The sequence below is a fragment of the Grampus griseus genome (genome assembly GCF_964374135.1).
Source record: "Grampus griseus genome assembly, chromosome: 4".
Classification (NCBI taxonomy): domain Eukaryota; kingdom Metazoa; phylum Chordata; class Mammalia; order Artiodactyla; family Delphinidae; genus Grampus; species Grampus griseus.
The window spans coordinates 2,905,384-2,927,219 of record NC_138997.1 but is presented as its reverse complement, the minus strand read 5'-3'; the positions used below and the strand labels follow the sequence as shown (position 1 = coordinate 2,927,219).

At 41.5% G+C, this 21,836-nt stretch overlaps 1 protein-coding gene across 3 annotated transcripts in view; it reads left to right on the top strand.

The window, feature by feature from the left end:
- The window catches only part of SPMIP2 (sperm microtubule inner protein 2), a gene marked incomplete at both ends in the record, with an annotated part of 144,250 nt that overhangs the window by 106,110 nt on the left and 16,304 nt on the right, over nucleotides 1-21,836 (top strand). For all 3 annotated transcript variants that reach the window (XR_014296654.1, XR_014296655.1, XM_082653214.1), the window contains one exon: nucleotides 12,763-12,821. Coding sequence is in view for 1 of the 3 variants with exons in the window: in XM_082653214.1 (XP_082509340.1) it covers nucleotides 12,763-12,821 (59 nt within the window). The remainder of the gene's footprint in view (nucleotides 1-12,762; nucleotides 12,822-21,836) is intronic.

Here is a 21,836-nt window from a genome sequence, read left to right as displayed (position 1 = left end):
AGTACAGCCTCATATAGTAAAGGTTAATAAAGGAAAAAGCCTTTTTCTGGCCAACCCTCGGCAAGTACAGGAGAGCAGCTGAGAGCTCAGTCTTTGAGGTCAAGAAGGGTTCCACTCCTGCCTCTGAGTCAGGTCCAACTCTGCGACCCTGGGCTTGAGTTCATCTCCCTGGGTCTCCATGCCTCCTCTGCCCTGTGGCAGTGTTCGAGTGCCCACTTCCTAAGACCACCTGAATTCCTATCCCACTCCTGCCACCTGCTAGCTGTGAGTGGCCTTGGCCAGTTCCTTGACCTCTGTGCCTCTTCATCATGAATCTGAGCATTTGCTTTATCAGGCTGTTGTAAAGAAACATTTGTAAAGTGCTGGGCACCGTGCCTGGGACACATCAAGGCTCTATGTCTTTTATGTTTCTTAACTTCCCAGCATAAGGTTTTCCTAGTTACGTACAAAACCCAGAAAGTGAAAACCCTTTTAGGTTAAGTTAGGAATAAAAGAGAACTTTCCTAATCTGACAACCTACAAAAAAACAAAAAAACAAAAAAAGCCTATAACAATAGCAATACTGAATGATAAAACATTGAAAGCATTTCTCTTTAAGATCCGGAACAAGACACAGATTCCCCAAATCATGATTTTTCCATTCAGCTTTGTACTGGTGGTCTTAACCATGGCAGTAAGGGGGAAAAAAAGTATAAAATGTGTAAGGATTGAAATGGAAGAAGCAAAGCTATCATTATTTGCTAATAATATGCTTGACCATGTAGAACACCTCAAAGTATAAGAGAATTTGGTAGTCAACAGGATACAAAATCCAGGTATGAAAATCAATTTTATTTTTATATATGAGAAACAGACAGAAAATGCAATAAAACAGGATACTACTTACAGTGTCATCAACAGATACAAAGTATGTAGGAATAGATCTTAAAAAAGGATATGCTGGCACAACATTGTAAATCGACTATACTTCAATAAAAAAAAAAGATGTTCAACACACGGAGAAAAATGATAAAACTATTGAAACAAGATCTAAATAAATGGAAAGATATATCATGTTTATGAATTGGAAGATTCAATATCATAAAGATGTCAAATCTATCAGATTGATAAAAGTAATTCCCATGCAATTACAATAAAAATCCCAATTTTTTTCTTCTGAAAAAAAAAGACTCTGTCTTAGCATGATTCTTGTTATGTCGTGACTTCTAAATACAAGGGCATGAGGAACACGCTCTGCATGGTGCCCGGCACGCAGTTGACACCCCGATTTCAATGACTGGGACTGTGGTTTTGTACTTAACGTCACTCAGGGCCAGTGACACAGAATGAGGGCTCAGGTTCCTAAACTGGGTCTTACTCCACTCAGGCGATAAAGATGAAGATCAGAAACTTGATTCGATATCAAAAGTGGCCACCAGTGAGAAGAGGACAAACGCAAAGCGAGGCAGCCAGTTTGAACGGAGTCCAGAACATCTGTTGCCTTGTTGCTTCTCTCCAGTGACGCCGGGCTTTTGTGCACAGCCCTTGATCTGTTGCCCATCTTGAGTGTGTGCAGCTGTGAATGCAAGAGTCCCATCAGCCTCGACTTAGCCTTCCAGGAAGGGATTTATTCGGTTTCTTTTGATGGAATTTCACAGACGGCTCTAAATCCCTGCTCTGCGTGATAGCACGGTCCTCTTAACCCTGGTGGGACTGCGTGTGAGGCATACAGAGACCTCCACCCCGCCACCCAACCCCGTGGCTCACACAGAAGCTGGTCTTGTTTGGCATGGGCTGTGAGGACTTGTCATCTGTGCATTTGCTTGGCCCCAGCATTTTGACAGTAATTGTTTTCAAAGATGTACTTATCTCAGGTAACGATCTTAAACAAATCTTAAAGGATTCCTTGGACTTAGAACTTTATCATGAGAGCAAAAAGATGCACTGAGAATGACTGTACATACAGGTCAAGAACCACATATGATTTATCCACCAGCTAAGGCCTAGGATTTGTCACCAAGACTGCTAACCTCCCCCAACCCTGCACCCAGGCCCCGCTTCCATCCCCTGCCCGTCAAGGTCAGCTTCTGAGTCAAGCCCCAAACTTGGATACCTTATCAACGCAGAGCTCCAGGCAGCCCCTTCCAATCAATGAGACTTGGCTGGAAGTGACGTTTGAGCTGATAGAGACACAGACACTCCATGCCTTGAAACAAGCCCCTAATCACAAATAACACGTGAGCACCTGTGCCATGAATTCACACCTCCTCGATGGGGAGCTGGTCCATTCCTCAGTGCGATGTAACCCAGGGCGACGTCTGCATCCGCGTCCTTTTCTGTCTCTGGCTTCTTGTCCTTGGTAGCCCTCGATGCCATCCCCGTGACGTCTGTGCCTGTAAGAGTCCCACCAACGTGGCACTTTGTTTCTGTCTAACCTCAGAGATTCCCCGGTGGCTCCCACCGCGATAACTCAGAACTTTGATTTTAAGCACAAACCTTCACCTAGTGGATTATTATAGCCAGAACAGCTGCTCTTCCTAATTTCCTGCTCTAGGTTCCAGTAAGACCGGCAGCTAAGGAAGCTCGGGCACCTGCAGTAGACTCTCGGTAACATGCCTGGGGCAGCTGCTTCCTGCCCGGGAATGGTCTCTCCTCTCTGGGGCACTGGGAAGGGGTCTATAGATCATCTGGATTTGGGTAGAAAGATAGTAACTTCCAGGCTGAGTGACACCTGAAAAAGTTCCCACATTGCAGTGGACAGTGAAAATGACAACATCGGGTCTCTCTTCTGGGTCTTTCTGTGTTTGGCTATTTCCTGCTCGGATGTGGGGCTGCCGTGCAATGATGATACACGCGTAATGAACCAGTAAAGATCACTGCTTTTGTTACTGTCTCAGATTTAAGAGCAGTACATTCTTCTTCTTCTTTTTCTTTTTTTTCATGGATTTGGTCTCTGCCAAACTATGTGTGTTGTTTCTGCAACAGTATATGGAGACCAGTGAAACAATTCCTTTGGTTTCAAACTGAGGAGCATGTCTAAGTGGTTCGTAGCTGGGTTCATAGTGGTTTGTAGCTAAGTGGTTCGTGTCTCCCTCCCCTGGCCTTTCTTTAACCCAGGTCTCCCAATGCCTGTTTTCTACTCCTGCATCTGACCTCAGGGCCAGATGATTTGACACTTGGTTTTCCCACAAAAACAATGCGATACTGGACTTGAGGACTGACTCTTCATAGGTGTGGTCCCAAAGACAATATTAAATCAGTGAATCATAACAGCTATTACCACCAATATATCACACGGTATAACACCTTGAGTGATGTGCAGAAGATAATGAAGAGAACCGTGGGGACGCGCCAATAATATATTTATATGGGATACAGTGTCATATCATAAAAAGGAAAGTTTTCAAGGCTTTGAAACTCCTGCCTCCTGTTTATCTGCCCCAAATTCCCATGTTATGAACACAGAGGGCTTCTCTGAGTTTCATGGACATGGGAACAGACTTCCTGATGGATGTCGAATAAATCAATCCAAGGTCGGTGGCTTTATGAGACATTTTTCTCACTGCGAATTTTTTTAGAGAAAGTAAACATAAAAAGAGCTCTTGCTGTGGGAATGTAAATTGGTGCAGCCACTATGGGAAACAGTATGGAGGTTCCTCAAAAACTGAAAATACAGCTACCGTATGATCCTGCAATCCCACTCCTGGGCATATATCCAGACAAAACCATAATTCAAAAAGATACATGCTCTGTATAGCTGATTCACTTTGTTATACAGAAGAAACTAACACACCATTGTAAAGCAATTATACTCCAGTAAAGATGTTAAAAAAAAAAAAGATACATGCAATGTTCATAGCAGCACTATTCACAACAGCCAAGACATGGAAACAACGTAAGTGTCCATTGACAGAGGAATGGATAAAGAAGGTGCACGTATATGCAATGGAATATTAGCCATAAAAAGAATGAAATAATGCCATTTGCAGCAACATGGATGGACCTAGAGATTGTCCTACTGAGTGAAGTATGCCAGACAGAGAAAGACAAATATCATATGATATCACTTATACGTGGAATCCAAAATATGGCAGAGAGACTTCCCTGGCGGTCCAGTGGTTGAGACTTGGTGCTTCCACTGCAGGGGGCATGGGTTCGATCCCTGGTGTGGGAACTAACATCCCGCATGTCGTGCAGTGCGGCCAAAAAATAAAATAAAATAAAATATGACAGAAACGAGCTTATTTATGAAGCAGAAACAGACCCACAGACATAGAAAACAAACTTTTGGTTACCAAAGGGGAAAGGGGGAGGGGGAGGGATAAATTAGGAGCTTGGGATTAACATGTACACACTACTATGTATAAAACATAAACAACAGGGTCCTACTGTATAGCACAGGGACCTATATTCAATATCTTAATAATAAACCGTAATGGAAAAGAATATGAAAAAATATACATAACTAAATCATTTTGCTGTACACCAGAAACCAACACAAGTGTATATCAACTATACTCCAATAAAATAATTTTTTTTTAAAAAGAGCTCCCGTTGACTATTTACTATGTGAGGGAGGCACTGCGATCGGTTTCATCTTACAGAGGAGGGGTCGGAGATATTGACAGCTGAGGCCCCTTGCCTGAGGCCGTACAGCTGGTCAGGGATGGAGCTGGGATCTCAGCCCAGGCCTGGAGCTCAGGGACTTCGTGGGAGCCCAGCGTGTGTGAGAGGAAGTGACAGGAAACGAAGTTGGAACACGGGGCTGGAGCCGCTGGGTGAGGCGCTCATCAGGGCGAGCGCTTTTCCGCGAGGCAGTGTCCGCCCGGGTCAGTCCCGGTTGCCTTGTCTCCTAAGGGCCCGTCCTTTCTTCACGGGGCCTCAAGCCTCTCCCTGATCCCCACCACTCTGCGTCGTTTGCACACAGATGCTGCATTCATCATAGTAAAATGAATCATCAGTAGTGGATATACCCACATATTTGACATAATAAGAAAGGGCTTAGTAATAGTTATTTTCTTTTTTGTTTCTTTATTAAATCTTAAAATTTTTGGGGGAGTATAGTTGATTTACAATCTTGTGTTAGTTTCAAGTGTACAGCAGAGTGATTCAGTTATACATACATATATATCTATTTTTTCCAGATCCTTTTCCCTTATAGGTTATTACAAAATATTGAGTGAAGGTCCCTGTGCTATACAGTAGGTCCTTGTTGTTTATGTATCTTATATTTAGTAGTGTGTATATGTTAATCCCAAACTCCTAATTTATCCCTCCCCTCCCCTTTCCCCTTTGGTAACGATGTTTGTTTTCTATGTCTGTGAATCTATTTCTGTTTTGTATATAAGTTCATTTGTAATTTTTTTAAAGATTTCACATATAAGTGATATCATATGATATTTGTATTTCTCTGTCTGATGTACTTCACTTAGTATCATAATCTCTAGGTCCATCCATGTTGCTCCAAATGGCATTATTTCATTCTTTTTACGGCTGAGTAATATACCATTGTATAAATGTGCCACATCTTCTTTATCCATTCGTCAATGGACATTTAGATTGTTTCCATGTCTTGGCTACTGTAAATAGTGCTGCAGTGAACATTGGGGTGCATGTGTCTTTTCAAATTATGGTTTTCTCTGGATATATGCCCAGGAGTGGGATTGCTGGGTCATATGGTAGCTCTATTTTTAGTTTTATTATTTTCCAGTTTCTGTGTAATAAGCACTCTAGAGTGCTTCAAAACGTATCATTGAGTATTATCTTTGGCATTCTGGAAAAAGAAGAGAAGACAGTGAAGTTCCCCCCCTAAACTGTACCTTCTTTCCAGCCCCACCCTGTGCATTCTCCCAAACCCACTTCCACACGACAGCGTCCCGGAAAATTTTCAAAATCACCTAGAAAAGAGAAGTATTGTTGGTGTGGAGTTGATCAGTATATAGACCACCAATCACACATTTTAGAACTTCTGGGTGTTTTTCCCCCCAAGCTTCTCATTTACCTTTGGGTTCGTTTGGGCGAATCACAAACAGTCTCATTAAAATTCCTAAGATCTCACACTCCTAATCTCCAGATGTTATTATCAATATAGAAGACTTTTGAAAGATAATAAAGCTTCCTTTTCCAACCAACTTATAAGAGCAAAATAGAAAATAGCTTTCTTAACATCAGGAGCGCCTTGGGGTGGCTGCTGTTTCTTTCCCAGACGGGTGTGTGTTTATCTCTCACTTTATATTTCTTAGAGTTATTTGCATCCTAACAGTTTGTCATTTAATATAAAAATAATTACATTAGCACCTTTCATCCTTAAGTGCTGTGTAAAGTAATGGCTTTCCTGGTACCACGGGAAGCCTCTAGTAGGGGAGGGCCACATGCTGACCGTCTATGAAGGAGAAGAAACCTTGGCTACAGAAGGCAAGTAACCCTCCTTTTTCTTGAAAATAATATATTAACGTCATCAACCCCCTTGTATGCAGGTGTTATATCTTCTCCATTTTATAAAACCTGGCTTTATATAGGATTCCTCAGATAAATGGAAGGAACTTCCTTGTATCCGAACTCCCGGAAAATAAGTTTTTAAGTTTGATGCCTCCTTTCTGGAACAGACCATGAAAACAACAAGCGAGGCACGTATCACTGAGATGCACTCTCTGTGCTGTGTTCAAAGCCATTGCGTGAAGAATAGCGGGTTTGGAGGGAGAAGCATCTCTGCTGATAGCTGGGGACACTGCCACTCCACATGTCACCAGGCATCCCAGCCCCAGCCAGATGTGGGCTTCCTCCTTGTGGCTGTGAGTTTGTGGATGATTATTGGTGAACTGGAAAAAAAGACATTCTAATGTTCACATCTTTTGTTAGGATGTGGAAATGTGAAAAGAAAGAGAGAGAGAGAGGGAGAGGGAAGGACAGAGGGAGGGAGGGAGGGAGGAAAGGAGGGAGGGAGGGAGGAAGAAAGGAACTCAGTGTAATTTAGAGTCTAGTGAGTGATTTTATTCCTAATTAAGGAAGGCTGAAAATACACCATGGTGGTTACTAGCTCTTGTAAGTCTTGACATGCATCTTGAGTTTGCATCTCAATGTAAACATCACCTTTTTAAAAAATTACACTTCTTAAAGTTAGTATTAAGCATATGCCATAGGTTTTCAGCGAATAGTATTTGATGATGATAGGGAGATAGAAAGCTAAGAAAAAGTTGTATAAATTAGAATGGGGTCTAGTAAACCTGACGTTGGCTCCACAGCCAGGGTCCTTTAAATTTACTGTCAACAATTTGGAAACTTGCGCGTGATCTAATATCCCAAGCACAGTTGGCTAAAATACCAGGACGTATGTTTTCTAAATCTTGGCTTTTTAAGATCTTTGGAGGAAACTCTAATAGCATTATAAATTTAGGATTATACTTTTCCCTGCTATTCATGTACACCACTTCCGGGGTACCTCCACTGCTTTGACAAAAACGCATAGAATGCATAGCAGTCTGGAGATATCTGTTCTCTTCCCAGGACTGAACCTAGGATCCAAGAAATCTTAATTGAGCAAATTGAAAACAACCCATTCAATAGAGGGGCCCCTGGTATGTGGTCCCCCTGTCTCTGGACACAAAGAAAATGGCATTGAAAATAAGTGCTTTGCAAGCCTTGTGGGCTCCTGCAGCTGGGGAGGAATTCGTAGGAAGTTTCTTCGTGCTGTGATCGTTGTTGGAGTTTTTGGTGAGACAGTTGGTCTCCACAGTGCCAGCCACATCCCAAAAGGCTGTAAGCACCTTCAGGTCTGAGGGCTGTGTCTTATTTGGCTTTATACTGACAGCATCCACAGCCCTCCGTGCAGTGCTTAGCACAGGGTACATGATCATCAAGAAATGATGGGAGACGGAGACTGAAATCCCATTCTTTTCTCATTCAGAGTCTTTGTTAAGAGACCAAGTTGTAGAAGGGGGGGAGATGAGCTTTTAAGCGTGTGTGAGATTGAGAATTATTTTCCTCCTAGCTTATTCAATAGTCATTTGAGAACTACTTAACCTATATATTTTTTTTTTACTGAAACTTAGTTATACTGTTATGTTCACAATGCCTGAGCTACCACCCCCAGTGTAATTCTGTGTTGTAGAGCTAATTGGACAGTTAACTTGGGACACTCTTCCTAACCTTTGAATTAACAACAGTGCCAACACATTAGGAAACTCCAAGGGTAAGAACGGTCACCAACCAGGCACTTGATTGTATTTCAGAAACTGTGTACTGGGCACAAGCAGAGACTCGGGAAGCTCCCATGTCGCTTTTCTGTAGGTTGAAGAGTTGAATCCACTCGTATTTCAGACCCTGGTAGGGACCTTCTGCTAACTCTGGATAAAGGGCTGGTAGCAGAATGATTGGTTACTCATCACATATCCTAACAATTCCCAACAGAATAACTTCTAGTCTTGCTTTAAAATAAAATTCTAGTGTATCTTGAATTATCACGTGAATAAGGAAAACATGAATCTCTCTGGGGAAGTGCAGAAAAAATAGTAGAAATGTGCCTTCTCTCTGAGAGTAAATGAGGCAGCGAGGATTCATAGTGCTTTTCAGGGCAAATCTATGCCCTAATGAAAAACTGAATATGCATAAGTAGCCAGTTGAAGAAATTTTCATCTTCCCTCTTTTCTTTCTTTGCGTGCTAGTCTGCCTACTATTCTTTATAATGTCTCAGTTTTTACACCTATAAAACGGGCATTGCATTAGTTTTCTGTTGAGCATAACCCAATACCACATAGCATCTTAAAGCAACACCATTTATTTGCTCACAGTTCTATAGGTCAGAAGTCCCGGGAAGGCCTGGCTGGGTTCTCTGCTCAGCACTCCCTAGGCTGGATGCAAGGTGTTGGCTTGTGATCTCACCTGAGGCTTGGAGGCTCTTCCGAGTTCATGGGGTTGTGGCAGCTTTCAGTTCCTTGTGGTTGTAGGACTGAGGTCCCATCTCTCTGCTGGCTGTCAGCCAGGGACCAGTCTCAGCCTCGAGAATCTGCCCACATACCATAGCTGTGGTGCCCTCCATCTTTAAAGCCAGCAACAGACATTCTCCCTCACGTCCAAATCCCTGTCATGCTTCAAATCCCCTTCGCCTGGAAGAGCCCAGATCCTTTCAAGAGCTCACCTGGTGAAGTTTGGGCCACTGAGGATAATCTCCCTTTCTTACAGGCAACTGATTTGGGATCTTAATTACATCTGCAAAATCCCTTCACAGCAGTACCTAGTATTTGGTTGAATATCTGGGAGAAGGTGGATATACCAAGGAGTGAGAATCTTGGGGGTCTTTAGAATTCTGTCTTCCACAGGGATAATAACAATAACTTAGAGTGTTGTTAAATGGATTAGGTGAGATGTGTGTAAAGCGCTTAGCCTAGTATCTAGTACAGACTCTAGTACAGTCTCAAGAAATGGGATCTAGTATTATTAATGTCTCTATATACTGTATTTTCTTGCCTAATGGATTTTTTTTTAGCTCACTTTATTGTTTTTTTATTTTTTGGCTGCGTTGGGTCTTCGTTGCTGCACACGGGCTTTCTCTCTAGTTGCAGTGAGTGGGGGGACTCTTCACTGCGGTGCATAGGCTTCTCATTGGTGGCTTCTCGTTGCGGAGCACGGGCTCTAGGCACGTGGGCTTCAGTAGTTGCAGCATGCGGGCTCAGTAGTTGTGGCTCACAAGCTCTAGAGCCCAGGCTCAGCAGTTGTGGCGCACGGGCTTCATTGCTCCGCGGCATGTGGGATCTTCCTGGACCAGGGCTTGTACCCGTGTCCCCTGCATTGGCAGGCAGATTCTTAACCACTGTGCCACCACGGAAGTCCTGGATTTTTAAATTATGTTATGATAAGCACATTAGAAACATAATGGAATATGTTTCTCATTATCTGGAGACTCCACAGAAAACATACTGGGGCCAGAGTCAAGGAACTCATGAAACTTAATGTTTAGTCTGTTTGCTGAAAGTTGACGTACTAATTCAAGTTAAATAAACAGTGCAGTAAAAAAAAAAAAAAAAAAGGGAGACCAGGATATAGTTCACGTTGGTACTCAACTCAGGCTCACATACAATGCGGCATAAAATGAAGTATGAGCCACTGCCTTGTTCAATTTTTGTTTTTTAGTGAGAAAAATGCATCACAGAATCCATGCCTTGAGCACTGACATTTTTCAGAGAGAACTGTTTTGTTTCTACTCCTACTCTGAATATAAAATGAATGCTTCAAATGCGCCATGTACACAAAGGCTTGAAGCCCCCCTTTCTCCCTTCAATAGTTCCAGTCTAGAATGGGCAGCATTATGCAATTTGGCGACCCAACGCCAGCAATGAGAATGCTTCTCACTGGCTGTGGGAAGAAAGACACCTAAGCGGTTAACAGTAATATTTTGCAAATGGAAGCAAGTGAAGAAAAAATGACATTAGCATAAGAAAAGGTAGCCTTAGGGGATTTTCCACTCCAATGTTTGGTACTAAGAGCTCTATGTTACAAAGGAGGAGGATGGCGAAGAGAAACTCTAGTGTCCACACATTCTTGAAACGCATTGCCATTGTACTCATTCTGCTGGCGAGAAAGACCTCATCGTTACAGAGATGGAAAACGGTCCTTTCTAGTAAGGAAAGTCAAATTGGATATATTAGGGAAAACTTCCTGAGCTAAGTATAGCAAGAAAGCAAGAGGATTCCTCAGTGATGGGAGTTCTAGACTAGAGGTGATTTGGGATTAAAAATGACATTTTTAAGCAATGATTTGCATTGTTAACTAGAATGGGCCCCAATGTCTGTGATTAATTTAACTCAAATTTAACAGCTCATTTCAGAAATTGTGTCACATTCACAGTACCTGAATGTAATTACCAGACATATACCTTTAAATTAATACCTAGACTTATTTAAAGGTTGCTTAATGGGGAATATCCAATTTCAAGTTATGATTATTTTCGCAAGTTGAAAACAATCTTTTTTTTTTTTTCAGATTCCACATGTAAGTGATATCGTATAATATTTGTCTTTCTCTGTCTGGCTTACTTCACTTAGTATGATAATCTCTAGGTCCATCTTTATTGCTGCAAATGGCATTATTTCATTATGGTTGAGTACTATTCCTTTGTATATATACACCACATCTTCTTTATCATCTGTCAGTGGTCACTTAGGGGGTTTCCATGTCTTGGCTACTGTGAATAGTGCTGCTATGAACACTGGGGTGCGTTTATATTTTCGAATTATGTTTTTCTCCAGATATATGCCCAGGAGTGCGATTGCTGGGGCATATGGTAGTTCTATTTTCAGTTTTTTAAGGAACCTCCATACTGTTCTCCATAGTGGCTGTATCAATTTACATTCCCACCAACAGTGCAGGAGGTTCCCTTTTCTCCACACCCTCTCCAGCATTCGTTATTTGTAGACTTTTTAATAATGGCCATTCTGACTGGTGTGAGGTGATACCTCATTGTAGTTTTGATTTATATTTCTCTAATAATTAGTGATTTTGAGCATCTTTTCATGTGCCTGTTGGCCATCTGTATGTCTTCTTTGGATAAATGTTTATTTAGGTCTTCTGCCCATTTTTCTATTGGGTTGGTTGTTTTTTTGATATTGAGCTATATGAGCTGTTTGTATATTTTGGAAATTTATCCCTTGTCAGTTGCCTCATTTGAGTTTGCTACTTTTTGATGTTACGAATATAGCATCCTGCATCAATGTAAAAATGCATTCCAAAACTGAAGTGAAGGGCTTCCCTGGTGGCGCAGTGGTTGAGAATCTGCCTGCTAATGCAGGGGACGCGGGTTCGAGCCCTGGTCTGGGAGGATCCCAGATGCCGCGGAGCAACTAGGCCCGTGAGCCACAACTACTGAGCCTGCGCCTCTGGAGCCTGTGCTCCACAACAAGAGAGGCCGCGATAGTGAGAGGCCAGCGCACCGCAATGAAGAGGGGCCCCCACTTGCCGCAACTAGAGAAAGCCCTCACACAGAAATGAAGACCCAACACAGCCAAAAATAAATTAATTAATTAATTTTAAAAAAATAGACAAAACTGAAGTACTTTCGATAATCCTTATCACTGTTTCCCAACCCTAGTATGGAAAATCGAGAAATGATTAAGGCCCCAAACCCTTTTCAGTATAAATTTGACACCCCCATTTCCCATGTTTATGCATAAAATGTGTCCTCCATTGACAGTTCCTGGGGAAAAGAGGCCAGTTTATAGTCATCTATTCAGTTATGAGAGAGAATTTCTATGCACAGGGAAGGGCACGGGGATATGTTTTCATGTGAGAACGAGTTCTAAGCAACCAAGTATTTTATCGATGTTCTGTGATGCTTTCTGAAAGGAACATTCAGAGCTAGACTGCACCACAGGCTGTCTGTCACCCGGCTCTTTCCTGTGCTGTAGCCACCACATTTCCTAATTCTGTGAGGGCAAGGTGAAGTGGAAAGAGCTGAGCTGTTTGAATCTAAATGCTAAACTGTGGTTTTGCATGCCTGCTGGTGTAGACACAGAATCATTAGCTTAGCGACTGGGGATGACACTCTTCTTGGGACCCAGCACCTGTCCTTTGACAGAGAGGGAAGGGAAAGCACAGAGGCTCAGAGTTATTTTACCTCTTATGCCTTTTCCTCTCAGTTCAAAAATCAAAAGACCATCTTCTTTCAACTGAACTTAGCATTTCCTGTTTAATTGCTCAACCTGACCTTTTTGACCAGGAACCCAGACTCTCAGACATGTTTGTACCCAGTGACATTGGAATCAGGGGACTTAATTCATGTTCTTCCTTTTACAGTATGAAGAGTTCAGTCAAGCTGCTGTTGAGAAACTAAGCCACAGATACCAGAACCCATGGTAAGCACATACTAATACATTTTACATCAATTAATTAATGTTTCCTTCCTAAATTAGGAACAGGGTTAATATTTTAAAACTTTTTATGTCCTATAGGTTTCTTTGTATAATTATGAATTTGTATTCCTCATAAACAAAATGTTCACTATCTACTAGGTTTTCATTAAGGGGAGGAAAGAGGTGGGGCAAGCATGGTGAGAGCACAGTGGAGAAAAAGGAAACAGCCTGTTAAGAACAGCCACTGGACGGGTCCGGTAGCTTTAACTATATAAATCTTTTTGTGGAAGAACAAGAATATAATTTTTTTGGTTAAAAAAAACCCTTATGAGGGCTTCCCTGGTGGCGCAGTGGTTGAGAGTCCACCTGCCGATGGGGGGGACACGGGTTCGTGCCCCGGTCTGGGAGGATCCCACATGCCGCGGAGCGGCTGGGCCCGTGAGCCATGGCTGCTGAGCCTGTGCGTCCGGAGCCCGTGCTCTGCAACGGGAGAGGCCACAACAGTGAGAGGCCTGCGTACCGCAAAAACAAAACAAACAAACAAACAAACAAACAAACAAAAAAACCCTTATGAGACTTCCCTGTTGGCACAGTGGTTAAGAATCCGTCTGCCAATGCAGGGAACATGGGTTCGAGCCCTGGTCTGGGAAGATCCCACATGCCACGGAGGAACTAAGCCCGTGTACCATAACTACTGAGCCCACGCGCCACAACTACTGAAACTTGAGCACCTAGAGCCCATGCTCTGCAACAAGAAGCCCACGCGCCGCAACGAAGAGTAGCCTCTGCTCGCCACAACTAAAGAAAGCCCATGCACAGCAACAAAGACCCAACGCAGCCACAAATAAATAAAAATAATTTAAAAAGTAAATAAAAAAATAAAAATTAAAAAACCCTCATTTCATGCTGTTGGCCTAGAAACCATCATAACGGGTCATGCTGGTTAATAAACGTAGCCCTACTGAAGTCACAGCATGGCTTGAATTGACACTCTCTTAAAGCAGCTGGTAACCTAAATTAAACACGCCTAGTGCAAGGTACGTTCAATTACGGGAAAAGCAAAACCTAGGCGTGTCATCTAGATGGAACATATAATTCAGATTTCTAAGAAAGGGATCAATCAGCATTGCTCTTAAAGACTGCAGATTCAATAATGTCTTTGTTCTCCTTAGACTTTTGCAGGTCAGGGTTTCTGGAGCCGACTTCACCTCCTTTTTAATCATTGAAGATTCCCGTTATTAGCATGGACAAACTTAGTGGCTTTTAGTCTGTTTCTGCTATATCACCACAACATAAGCTGCATCAAAAAGAGACAAGACCATAAACCCCATGTCAAATGTCTATTAGTTACTATGATATGATCCAGGACAACAAAAGATATCATTGCACAATTCCTACAACTTACAAAGCATGTCCTATGTTTAAAGCCATGGAGAAATAGTTACAATTACTGCATGCAAAGCACATGTTCTCATTTAAATATTCCACTTCATTTGTTCAAATAACATTGCAAGCACCTATTTACAAATACCCTATCAAATATTTCTAAGCAAAAACAACAAAAATAATGAAAGGCCATTGAAAATCACAGTAACTTCAAGAAGCATTGGTGATACAAGTGTGAACATCTGCTCGACTTATTTAAACATAAAAAACTTGTTGGAAAGAATCTGAGGAATATTGACACTTTGAGCATTTTCCTTGGATGAAAGAAGGTTGGCTACATTCACTTGTAGGGAATATGACATGGATTGTACCAAGTCGTGAGGATGCAAAATGTTTATGAGAAAGACCTTGTACCGAGGGAATTGTGGATTCAGTTGGGAAACTGTAGATAAATATATAGATCAAAATTATGAAACCAAGCTGCATATGGTGAGTACTAAATTCCTAATGAAGATAATTATAATTAGAAAATTATAACTAGAAAAGTTTTAAAAATTTAAATGTAATTAGAAAATAAGTAGAAAAGTTTAAAAAATTAAATACAATTAGAAAAGTTACAAATTTTTAAATATAAAAAATTTAAATATAAAGTTAAAAATCAGATTTGCCCACAGCCTCTGGCTCGGGTCCTGTTTCTAACTAGTCAGGTGCCAGTAACCTGAACGCTGCCCTCTCGAGACTAAGCACAACTGCTGCTTAAAAGCCTTCCAGGCCCCACCTTCAGGCTGGGGAGAGGCTCTGGAAGAGAATGCTGACTCTGACAGGCCCAGGTGTGCCCACCTGCTTGCGTTCTCTCAGCTGGACCGAGGGCCATCTCCATCCTGGGCAAGTTTCGTGCTTAGCCTCCCCGACGGTTTTCATGTTCTGTCCTCTCAGTCAACTGCATTGACTCTATAAATCTAGCGCCTCCTGTGTTCAAAGCACTGCTAGATCCTGCAGCCACAGTGCTGAACAAGACAAGCCCGGTATATGCCCTTCTTGGAATTTGTATTCTAGGGAAGGGGAGAGACATTGAACAACTATGTCATACTGTCTTTCATGCTTTTAAATAATTTTTTAAATGACAGATATAATGCATGCTTATGGCAACAAATAAAACAATATAGTGGTATATTAAAGAAAAGTTAATATCCTGCCCTATTCCGTCCAGTTCATGATAAAACATTTCATTACAAAGAGTGTTTATGGGATGGAAAGAGAAGGTTTTACCAGGGACATCGACCTGGACTGAAGGTCAGAGAAGTGTTCACCCAAGAAGTAATTATTAAGTTGGCTTGGGAAGGTGAATATAAGATCATTCCTGGCCCAGGGAACGGCCTGAACAGGGCTCAGAGGATGGAAAGAATGTATCTAGTTAGGACCAGGGTGGCAATGGGAGGGGAGCAAGATGAAGGTCAGATTTTGTAGAACCTTGTGGCCAGGTTAGAAGGTTTGAATTTTAACCTGAGAACAAAGAGAATTCATTGGAAGATTTAAAATAGAAAGCAACGTAATCCAATTTCTTTAAAAAGATCCCTTGGAATGTTGGAGTGCTGTGTGGAGAAAACAATTGAAAAGTGACAAGACAGTTGTAGGAAGCTGAGCCAGGAGACAGTTTCATTGTCAACAGGTCCCTCTTGAGTTTTCAGTGTGCTTTGTAAACAATCCAGAATAAATTGTGATGATGGAGTCTGTGAGAAGGGAAGGATTTGAGCTGAGCTTTCAAAGACATGCAGGCTTTAAATAAAGAGAAAGGAGATGATGTTTGCTGTGACGATGGGGAGCAAGAATGTACTCGGCGATGGGATGCAGCGGATTTCAGCATTAGCATGATTGTACAGGTGAAGGAATTGAGCTTCGGAGGCTAAGGTGCATGAAAAACAGAGCTGATATATCGGTCCAGCTGGACTGATGCTGTGGATCTGGGTTGGGACCTGGGCTTGGACCTTTTCCAAGGGCTCCCCAAGCCCTTGATTCTGATGATCAGCCAGGGCTGAGCACCACTCATGAGGACCGAGAGAGGAAGGGGAGGAGCCTGGGGGGCCGGGGCGCCCACACAGAGGACAAGGTGATGAAGGACCACAGAGCCTCAGAGGCAGGACCCTGAGGACAGCAGGAGGCTGGAAAAGCCAGCGAAGAATTCAGAGGAGGGTTCCATACGAGGAAATGGAAATCCCAGAAAACAATAACAGACAAATATTTGGAAGTTATCAGCGGTCTCAGAAAAAGCACTGGAGGAAGAGGAGGATGAGTTGAGTCAGTACAACCAACACTAAAGAATTTTTGTCCATTGACTTAATAGAGGCAAGAGTCCACCCTGTTTTCAAGACCAGAAGTCCAGTCAAAGACAATGACAGGATTTCCTCCATTCTGGGGCATACTTTTAAAATTTAACTTTCTTGAAATCAGGATGTGTTTTATAATAATTGTTTATAGATGTAGGTAGGGCCTCTTTTTCTCTTCCCATGTAAAGCTGTTATTAAATCAGTGGTGTGTTCTCCTGTTTATTGCATCTTAAAGACCAGTAAAGATATACTTCAACAGACTTGAGATGAAGACCTTAATTAATAAACAGGGTCCTTGCTGTCAAGTAGCTGACAGACTCTCAAGACAGAGAGTTGTAAACAGATTTCAATGCAGTATCCATTGATGGAGAATGATTGCAGTAACTGGGTGTGGGTTTTCTTCTGAATTAAAGGAAACATTCTCTTGCTTTAAATACAGAAGTTTCTCTAGACACGGGACCTGATGATTAACTCATTTTTACGTGGTCTCTTCTGTGTGCAGTTGGGTGTTTTCCAATATATACAAACAGTATGCTTAATTTCAATAAGAAGAATAAAAAGCACAGATAGGAGATGGCAGAACAGTTTACAGTCAAATTAAAAGAGTCAAATTATAAGAGAACGCACTGCACATAGTGAATGGGCAGGGCTTTTTGTTTTGTTTAAGGAGTAAGTGAAATCTGTAAGGATTTATTGCCCCACAATTATTGAAAATTGTGGGGCATGGAAATATCTTACTTTCCTTTTCTCTTCCTTACATTTAACACAGAGTGTGGCATACACGGGTACTCAGTACATATTTGCTGAATCGGTGTAAAAGACAGATCCCAGTTCTTCTTGTACCCGAATGGCACAGATTGGTATAGCTCAGGCTGGAAAAGCTGGATAACTTCAAGTCATGAGGACTTCCTGAGAGAGATGAAATGTAAGCTGGATTTAGAAGGAGCATTTTAGGAAAATCGATGGCTGCCTACCTGGGTAACCTTGTTATCCATGCAAATGAAAGTCTTGCTGAGATTATAAAATCAACAATCATTCACAGGCAAACCTCCTTCCAGAAAGGAGCTGCCGATATGACTCTGCCCTAATGTCACTACAAAGTTGCCTCTTTGCCACTCATTTGCCGATGTATAGATTTGTCTTGGGACTAACGTCTTAAGGACTGGTTCAGGTTCCCATGGACAGCCATTGTCAGCAGATGGTGGGGGTCAGGGTGTGGGTGTCAAGGAGGCTGCAGATTCTAAGGTGACAGTGATCAGACTAGGTGTCAGCCGTGCAGAGGAGAGCACTATGAGTTTTAAAAATCAGAATGAACTACAGCCTCCCCTGACTTTTCATTGACTTGGGGATCACAGCTCTTTTCAGAGTGTTGGCTCTCCTAGTCCGCTTTCTTGTTTTCTGCCTTTTCATAATCAAGTGGTTTGTTAGCCAGTTCCTATCCTCAGGAGGTGCACAGCACGGCACAGTCTAAAGAGTGTGAATTGAGAATCAAGACAGCTGGTTTCACTAGGAATTTATCCTCCAGGAAAATAATGAAGGAGGTAAAGAAAGGTTTACCTAGAAAGGAGTCCCAAAAGTGTTTGCAGTAATGCAAATTCAGAAATAACCTAATATCTCCCAAATAAGGGAGTGTAAGCAGTGATGAAGTGGGATCTATAGTGGTTAAGAGATGTGGTACATATATACAATAGAATATAACTCAGCCATAAAAAAAGAATGAAATAATGCCATTTGAAGCAACGTGGGTGAACCTAGAGATTATTATACTAAGTGAATTAAGCCAGACAAAGACAAATATCCTATGATATCACTTATATGTGGGATCTAAAAAAAATGATACAAACGAACTTATATACAAAACAGAAATAGACTCACAAACATAGAAAACAAACTTATGGTTACCAAAGGGGGAAGTGGGGGAGGGATATATTAGTAGGTTAGGATTAACAGATACACACTGCTATATATACAATAGAAAACCAACAGGAACCGACTCTACAGCACAGGGAACTATACTCAATATTATGTAATAACCTATAAGGGAAAAGAATCTGGAAAAGAATATAAATATATATGTATACATACATATATGTATAAAACTGTGCTGTACACCTGAAACTAACATGATATTATAAATCAACCATACCTCAATAATAAATAAATAAATACAAATATTAAACAAACAAACAAATATAGTTGATAAAGAAGAAAAAGTGCAAGGCTCTGAAGCAGACTTCCCGCATTCAAGTCCCCACTTTACCACCTGGTAGCTGTGACACCTTGGATGAGTTACTTAAAGGATTTATGCCTCAGGTTCCCAATCTGTAAAATGATTAGAATCTACTCCGCCTGGTTGTTGTACAGATGTGTTGTTACACATACAGCACTTAGGACAGCACTTGGTACAAACTAAGTGCTCAGTAAATAGTGTGACCATATATTTTATCACCCAAAATAGGACACTTTTGAGAGTGAAACAGGAAGCTAATGGAACTGATCACTTGGACAAGAGGCTAACCTGAAGGTATCTTGACCAAATCAGGCCACTCTGTTAATAAACATTATCAATTAGTTAAATAAATGAAGTACATTGAAATAATGTAACAAAATGCATTTATTACAATTCCTATTATATTGTTAGCAAAAAAATCAGTATACAGATTCAGTATAGGAGAGAAATTTCATGCTATGTAGTTGAGTTAATCTTACAAAAGTAGAACAAAAAGTCCAAGAGACAGAAAAGAAGAAAGTGAAAAAGAGTAAAGTAAGAAATCAATTAAAATTAAATTAGTCTAATATCTGACTAATAGGAGACCTCAAAAGAGATCAGAGAAAACAGAAGAAAGAAAATCAATGAGAAAATTTCTCAGAAGGGAATAACATGAATTTCCAGATTGGAAGTCTCCACCAAAGCAAAATGACCACAACAACAAAACAACTGTGTCAAGGCATGTCACTGTGAAATTTCACTGCTGGGATGAAGCCTACTGTTAAGCCCTCCAGAGGAAAACTAGGACATATATAAAGGATCCAGAGTCAATAAGGCATCACACTTCTTGACAGCAATACTGGGCTCTGGAAGACACTGGCCAATGACCTCCCTGTCTGCCAGAAAGTGACTTTCAACCCGGAATTCTATACCCAACCCAACTATCAAGTGGGAAGGTTGAAAAGAGACATTTTCATGTATGTATGTACTCAAAAAAATGCACTTTTTCCTAAGAAGCAACTGGAGAATATTATCTAGCAAGACAATAGGGGGAAATCCGGGAAAGAGAAAGGAATATGATCCAAGAAACAAGAGAACTAACAAAGGTGACAGGCAAAGGGGATTCCCAAAATGGTAATGGAGAGAACCAGGAATGTGGCTGTACAGGGGCCCAGAGGAGGAACAGGGCAAGTGGGATCTCTCCAGGGGGCATTTACTGTGTACAGATATTGGGTGAAGTTCCAGAAGAAGCAAATGAGCTAAAAGTGGGTACTTTGCAGAAGAGAATGTTGGGACAGGGAGCAGGGAGAGACAGGGAGTATTTTTAATTATAAGCATTTTAGTACTATTTATTTATTTATTATTTATATATTTTGTTGAAGTATAGTTGCTGTACAATATTCTATGTTACAGGTGTACTTATATAGAGTAATCTTCACAGTATTCACTTTAGTACTAGTTATATGTACATGTACCTAAATGATTGCATTAAAATGGAAAAAATTATTACTACATTATGTACAAGCATTTTATCTTGATAAAATTGAAAATTAATTATAAAGTGGGAGAAATAGAAACTCAGTCAACTAGAGTTTTCGTAGTTAGGGTCCTAAGTTGAAAATATTTCTAAAACTAGGGCTTTCAATACTAAAGAAATAAGCACTGACCTGAATAAACTGGGCTTTCTGTTTATTCAGAAAGGTAGAAGGTGTGCCTGTATTTGGCATTAGTTAAGGGTTGTGTAGAAAATTGCCTGTTTTATTTCATAATGAAATACTGCCAAAGCCAGTTGTTGAACTAGCACAGACTTAATGACAGCCACTATTTAAAAATCTATTGGTACATAAATGCTTGCTTTTTTCTTGGAGTTGCTTTTCCTCAAAACGTCCATAAATCTTGACAACTTTCTATTTTTAAGGCTATCGGTGACTGGCACATTGGGGGGATTTCAGTGAACCTTAAGGAGCAAAATGTTACAATTTTTTCAGAAATTTATTTTATTGAAGTATAGTTGATTTAGAATGTTGTGGTAGTTTCTGCTCTACAGCAAAGTGATTCAGTTATACACATATATACATTCTTTTTCATATTCTTTTCTATTATGTTTTATCACAGGGTATTGAATATAGTTCCCTGTGCTGTAGAGTAGGACCTTGTTGTTTATCCATTCTCTATACAATAGTTTACAACTGCTAACCCCAAACTCCCAGGCCATCCCTCCCCTACCTACCTCCCTCTTGGCAAACAGAAGTCCATTCTCTATGTCTGTGAGTCTGTTTCTGTTTTGTAGATAAGTTCGTTTGTGTCATATTTTATTATTTATTATTATTATTATTATTTTTGGTACGCGGTCTCTCACTGTTTTGGCCTCTCCCGTTGCGGAGCACAGGCTCCGGACGCGCAGGCTCAGCGGCCGTGGCTCATGGGCCCAGCTGCTCCGCGGCATGTGGGACTTTCCTGGACCAGGGCACGAACCCTTGTCCCCTGCATCGGCAGGCGGACTCTCAACCACTGCGCCACCAGGGAAGCCCTGTGCCGTATTTCAGATTCCACATGTAAGTGATATCATATGGTATTTGTCTTTCTCTGTCTGACTTACTTCACTTAGTATGATCATCTCTGCAATTGGCGTAATTGCTGCAAATGGCATTATATCACTCTTTTTAATGGCTGGGTAGTATTCCATTGTATTTTTTGAGATCATCAGCACCTGTTCCTCCTTTTGGCTAGTTACCTAAAAACTGCCTTCGTACTTCCTCCCCTGGACCCACCCACCCCCAGCCTCCTTCCCCAGCCACCTCTCCATCATTGTAGTGTCGGGCGAGGGCTCTCAGGAAGCTCAGGTGCAGGAGGGTCAGCGCAGAGCTCCCGTGCTGGTCACTGTTGCGGTGCCACACAGATAGCGGAGGCCCATTTATTCTTTCAGTAAATATCCAACTGCCAGCTGCATGCCAGGTACCGTGCTAGGCCCAGGGATTCAGGAGTGAACAAGACAGATAATTCCTGCCTTCCTCATATTCCATCAGGAGAGACAGGACAGAAACAGCCTAATGTCTGACTGATCATTTCATTGTAGGGGGTACCACATGGAGAAACACA